The sequence below is a fragment of the Berghia stephanieae genome, chromosome 12 (genome assembly GCF_034508935.2).
Source record: "Berghia stephanieae isolate SIO BIC M18660-M18661 chromosome 12, UCSD_Bste_1.3, whole genome shotgun sequence".
In the NCBI taxonomy this organism is placed as follows: Eukaryota; Metazoa; Mollusca; class Gastropoda; order Nudibranchia; family Aeolidiidae; genus Berghia; species Berghia stephanieae.
Genome location: NC_088371.1, coordinates 9,548,064 through 9,553,504, shown reverse-complemented (window position 1 = coordinate 9,553,504; position 5,441 = coordinate 9,548,064). Strand labels below are relative to the sequence as shown.

At 39.8% G+C, this 5,441-nt stretch overlaps 1 protein-coding gene across 1 annotated transcript; it reads left to right on the top strand.

Annotated features, from left to right (window-relative positions):
* Positions 1-247: 247 nt before the first annotated feature.
* Positions 248-4,733, top strand: LOC144957546 (uncharacterized). Its single transcript, XM_078888893.1, has 3 exons — positions 248-593; positions 2,793-3,181; positions 3,584-4,733. The coding sequence occupies exons 1-3, from the start codon at positions 248-250 to the stop codon at positions 4,529-4,531; spliced, it is 1,683 nt and encodes a 560-aa protein (XP_078745019.1). The 3' UTR covers positions 4,532-4,733.
* The last annotated feature ends 708 nt before the right edge of the window (positions 4,734-5,441 follow it).

The window sequence follows — 5,441 nt, the reverse complement described above, 5'->3', positions numbered from 1 at the left end:
AAAAAAAGAAAAAATAACCCCTCTAAAACCAGGCACCTCGCGCGTTCCCAGGTTTGGGTTTGGTCCAGATGAGGATCATTTACTTGACTTACTTGACTTAATACTCTTTGCTCCTCGTGGAACACGGGGTCTCTACTAGCGTCCGTCTCAGCATCTGTCTTTGACTATCTTCTTGGTAGTCTCTCAAGTGAGGCCTGCATCTAACAGCACGCTCACTTCATCTATGGGGACTTGCTATCTGTCTAACATGTACCCTTTGTGGTCAAGAGCCTCACTTCATCCATGGGGACTTGCCATCTGTCCAACATGTACCCGTTGTGGTCAAGAGCCTCACTTCATCCACGGGGACTTGCCATCTGTCCAACATGTACCCGTTGTGGTCAAGAGCCTCACTTCATCCATGGGGACTTGCCATCTGTCCAACATGTACCTGTTGTGGTCAAGAGCCTCACTTCATCCATGGGGACTTGCCATCTGTCCAACATGTACCCGTTGTGGTCAAGAGCCTCACTTCATCCATGGGGATTTGCCATCTGTCCAACATGTACCCGTTGTGGTCAAGAGCCCGAATCCACAGAGCATCCAGTTGAACGGTGTGTTGTGATGAAGTTTCCGGGAGGGTTGGCGACGGTGCACGTAATGAGTGCTGTAATGAGTTTTGTCATAACATTGTAGTGTGAGAACCATTAGATGCTGCTGCCATCTTCAGTTCTTCAAGCACAGTTAGTGAGCGTCTCCAAGTCTGCTTCGGGCGCGCATCTTTTGCGTCCCTTGAGGATTCAATTTGAGAGGCTGGCGGATGACTCTTGTCTCGATCGTCTCAATGAGCCATCGACCCATTTATTCCTCCTGATAGGCTTCAACAGTCAAACGTCAAATCCCTCGTATAGTAACTTAGTACTTACTTACTTAGGCCGCCCTATGGGGCGCCCAACATGAGCCACAAGTCTTCGCCATTCTGTCCTGTCCTCCATGAGTGTATGCAGCTCCCGGGTGTTGTCCATTCCTGTGTCATCCAGCAGGCAGACAATCTATGTTGTATTCTGCCTGCCTCTGTTTCCGGTTCTTTCAATAATTAAAATATATTTTTTAAAAACAACAAACAAAAGCTATACTCCCACCGGAGGCTCTTTAGACTTGAGTCCAAATAATCTGTTGATTGCACATGGCCATTGGAATTTGAGTCCGAATAACCACGGGAGACTATTCAGACTCGAGTCTGAATAACTAAATACTTAGGGTTGCACCGAGACTGAGTTGGCACCTTGGATGTTCTTGAAAAATAGTAGTAAATAGCACCACCATGGCAAACTGAGGGGAAGGGATGCGAGAAGTAAAGGGAGGGAGGGGGTGGGAATAGAGAGAGAAACAGACCACCTACTAACATAATTAACTATTGCTTTGTCTTCTTTACTGCTCTTTCTGTTTTCCAATTGCTTTCTGTCTTTGTCTTGGAAGGAGATTACTTAGTTTTGTCCTGACCCTTGGCTGGGAGGGAAACAGTAGAATGTATAGTATTGTTTTAGGAGATTATAATATTTTTTTTTCCTTGTAAATTATCTCTCTATATTGTACTATTTATTGTTTATTTTTAGCATATGATTTGTAAACATTTGAGTGTGTTCCTCTGGAACTGGACGTTTGAAATTTGATTACATTTTTCGTTGCTAGAAAGAATTTTTAGTTTTGGAACACTTTAAACCATATGACCATTTTCTCTGTGTAATCAAAGCAAGATGGCAGCACGGACCTCACTCCTTAACAAATTCCAAGAGGTGTGTGGCGTCAATCTCATTCTATCTCTATAGAATCTCCTCACATGTGAATTGGAAGTATACTGTGTGCACGTGTTTGCAGGTCTGGTAAACCAAACACAACTTTAGGCTTGGTTTTACACTATTGTCATGGACAATATTCAGCATTGGTTTAAGAGTATTTCCATTATACAATAATGGGCCCATAACAATTTGGGGTATCAGACCTGCAAATATGTGCACATCGTCATGAATCCACAATACTATTAGTGAGCCAAGATCCCATATAGCATCATGTATCGCCATTGGGCAAACTTGGATAGCTTCATTTCTATAACCAAACCAATTATTTATTTTTTTTATGGTATTTTTAGAAAGAAATGGTCCCTGCCGAGCAATGTTAGCCTTAGCTCTGTCTTGTTTGCCTAATGTATTAAATTTTGATAAACTACCCAAAAGTGCCAGGTTTGTTATTACTGACTTGTATGTGGTCAAGGCTTTAATCCATGTCTCATCATCTCAATTTAGGGCACTTTCAAAAAGATGTGGTCCCTGTCAAGTGGAGTAATCTTGCCTAAGCTGACAGGTTGTCATAAGGTATATTTTGTATTTATTTATTATTGATGAATGGAGAGAGCAAGAGGTTTTTTTTAATAAATTGGCGGGGTGGTAGTGGTGGGGGGTGGGTTTAATAGGAGGCATTTTTTAAAAAAGTACTCTATTGGATGGCGGGGGGGGGGGAAGAGAGAGAGAGAGAGAGAGAGAGAGAGAGAGAGAGAGAGAGAGAGAGAGAGAGAGAGGGGGGGGGGGATTTTCACTATGATTTTCAGGTGTCAAAATAACAAAATAAGGGCTTTTAGAAATACATCATCAGACACCTCTATGTCAGTTATAGTTATAATACTTAAAGTGTAATTTTTTTCTGGGGACAATTTATCACTTCCAATATATTTCTTATTCTAGTTATTGTTTTGTGGAGGTATTTCTTATTCTAGTTATTGTTTTGTGGAGGTAAGAATATTCTTATCTATTTTACAGACAACAATGATCTTGACAGCTGTGACCAGTCTTTGAATAATGGACTTCATGAAGACATCCAAATTGAAATTGACGTAGATGAAACTACAGACAGTTGTGTGGAATGGCAAGAGCCTGGCACTGGTTTCCAGAACAATCATGATACTACTGTGGAACATCTTTCCACAAATCACAATAGACCAGATCAAAGATTTGACTTCAGTGAAATTGACGAGCCTCAAGTTGATACAAAATCTCAAAACACTACAACTTCACGGTTGCAAAATCACGCAAGAATCCAAACTGGAGAACGGCCATATAATTGTGTGACCTGTGGAAAAGCATTTGCTAAGAATTCTTATTTACAAAAACACATCAAAACGCATACAAGGGAAAAGCCATTTAAATGTGTGACCTGTGGAAAAGCATTTGCTAAGAATTATTATTTACAACAACACACAACTACAGAATCTAATTACCGGGAAAGGCCATTTAAATGTTCCGACTTCATGTGAACAAGACCATTAATTACTTGGAAATCATTTTTATGACTTCATTCAAGTCACTAGAACTCATACAGGAGAAAGACCATTTAAATGTAGACCTGTGGAAAGCATTTTGCTAAGAATTTAAATTTACAAGTACACATAAACTCATACCAGGAGAAAGACCATTTAAATGTGTGACCTGTGGAAAAGACTTTACTCAGAAGTCATTTACAGAAACACATCAAATTCATACAAGAGAAAGCCATTTAAATGTGGACCTGTGGAAAGGACTTCTTCGAGGATTCAATTTACAGGTACACATAGAATCATACGGGAGAAAGACCTTTAAATGGTCGACTGTGGAAAGGCATTTTCTGGGGAATTCACAATTTACAAGTACACATTAGAACTCATACAGGAGAAAGGCCTTTAATGTGTCACTTGTGGAAAGGCATTACTGGGAATTCACAATTACAAGTACACATTAGAACTCATACAGGAGAAAGGCTATTTAAATGTCCGACCTGTGGAAAGGCATTTACTCGGAATTCACAATTACAAGCACACATTAGAACTCATACAGGAGAAAGGCCATTTAAATGTCCGACCTGTGGAAAGGCATTTAATCGAAATTCAGATTTACAAGTACACATTAGAACTCATACAGGAGAAAGGCCATTTAAATGTGTCACTTGTGGAAAGGCATATACTCGGAGTCCAGAATTACAAGCACACATAAGAACTCATACAGGAGAAAAACCATTTAAATGTGTCACTTGTGGAAAGGCATTTATTCAGAATTCACGATTACAAGTACATATTAGAAGTCATACAAGAGAAAAACCATTTCAATGTGCCACTTGTGGAAAGGCATTTTTTCAGAATTCACAATTAGAAGTACACATTAGAACTCATACAGGAGAAAAACCATTTAAATGTGTAACTTGTGGGAAGGCATTTACTCTGAATTCACACTTACAAGTCCACATTAGAACTCATACAGGAGAAAGACCATATAAATGTGTGACATGTGGAAAGGCATTTACTCAGAATTCGTATTTACATCGACACATCAGATTTCATACGGGTGAAAAGTCAAATAAATGTGTCACTTGTGGAAAGGCATTTACTCTGAATTTACACTTACAAGACCACATTAGAACTCATACAGGAGAAAGACCATATAAATGTGTGACATGTGGAAAGGCATTTACTCAGAATTCGCATTTACATCAACACATCAGAACTCATACGGGTGAAAAGTCAAACTAATGTGTGACATGTGGAAAGACATTTTCTGAGAAGTATGCTAGGACACACACGTCGGAAAGTCTCTCATTGTTGTCATTCATTAGGCCCAGACAATGATGACCCATGACCTCCACATAGCCCAAGTTGTCACTGACCGCCTTTACATTCATATAACCCTTGATGGTGTTACATTAATAAATAAATCAATATTGTGCATTTCCAAGGAGTTACCTCGCTCAATTTGTTTCACAATCATTCAATTTTTCCCCAAGCTGACTATGAAGAGCAATTTTACCATTGCATACAGTACCAGTCAGCTGTTAGGTATAATTTTTGTACTAACACTCTTACAATATCCGTCCCTGTCTATGGCCAGGAAAGACTCATTCACACCTGAGTTGAGTGAGATAATGTATGTTATGTACCTTAACCAAGGAAACAGCATCAGGACCAAAATTTTCCATGCTAAAATCAAAAAAACTCACTCTGCAATTTTATCAAGAGAAGGTCAGATGAAAGAATACCTCTTTCCTTACCCGCCCCCCAAAGGGCAAATGTATAGAATTAAATGTGGAAAAACTAGAGGATTAAGCTATCCAAATGAGTATAAAAAAAGATGATGAGGTGAAGAATAAAAGTATGTACCACAATGGACGTCATATTTGTGGCAGAAAAAAAAGCCCCATATATTTTGCATCACCTGTCGAGAAAATCTTTACAGCCCCTGTGTGGTGTCCGAGGTCCCTCAACTGAGAGGGTGCAAGAATGAACCCACCATCAGTTCATGCGTGCATCGCAAGAGACAAATAAAAGAGCCATTCAGGTTTGGTGATAACCAATGAAAAAGCACCCGACTGGTGAGAAGAAAATCGTATGGAGAAACATGGTGGCTCCACTGAACCTAACCCATGTCCCAACCCTTTGTAAATTC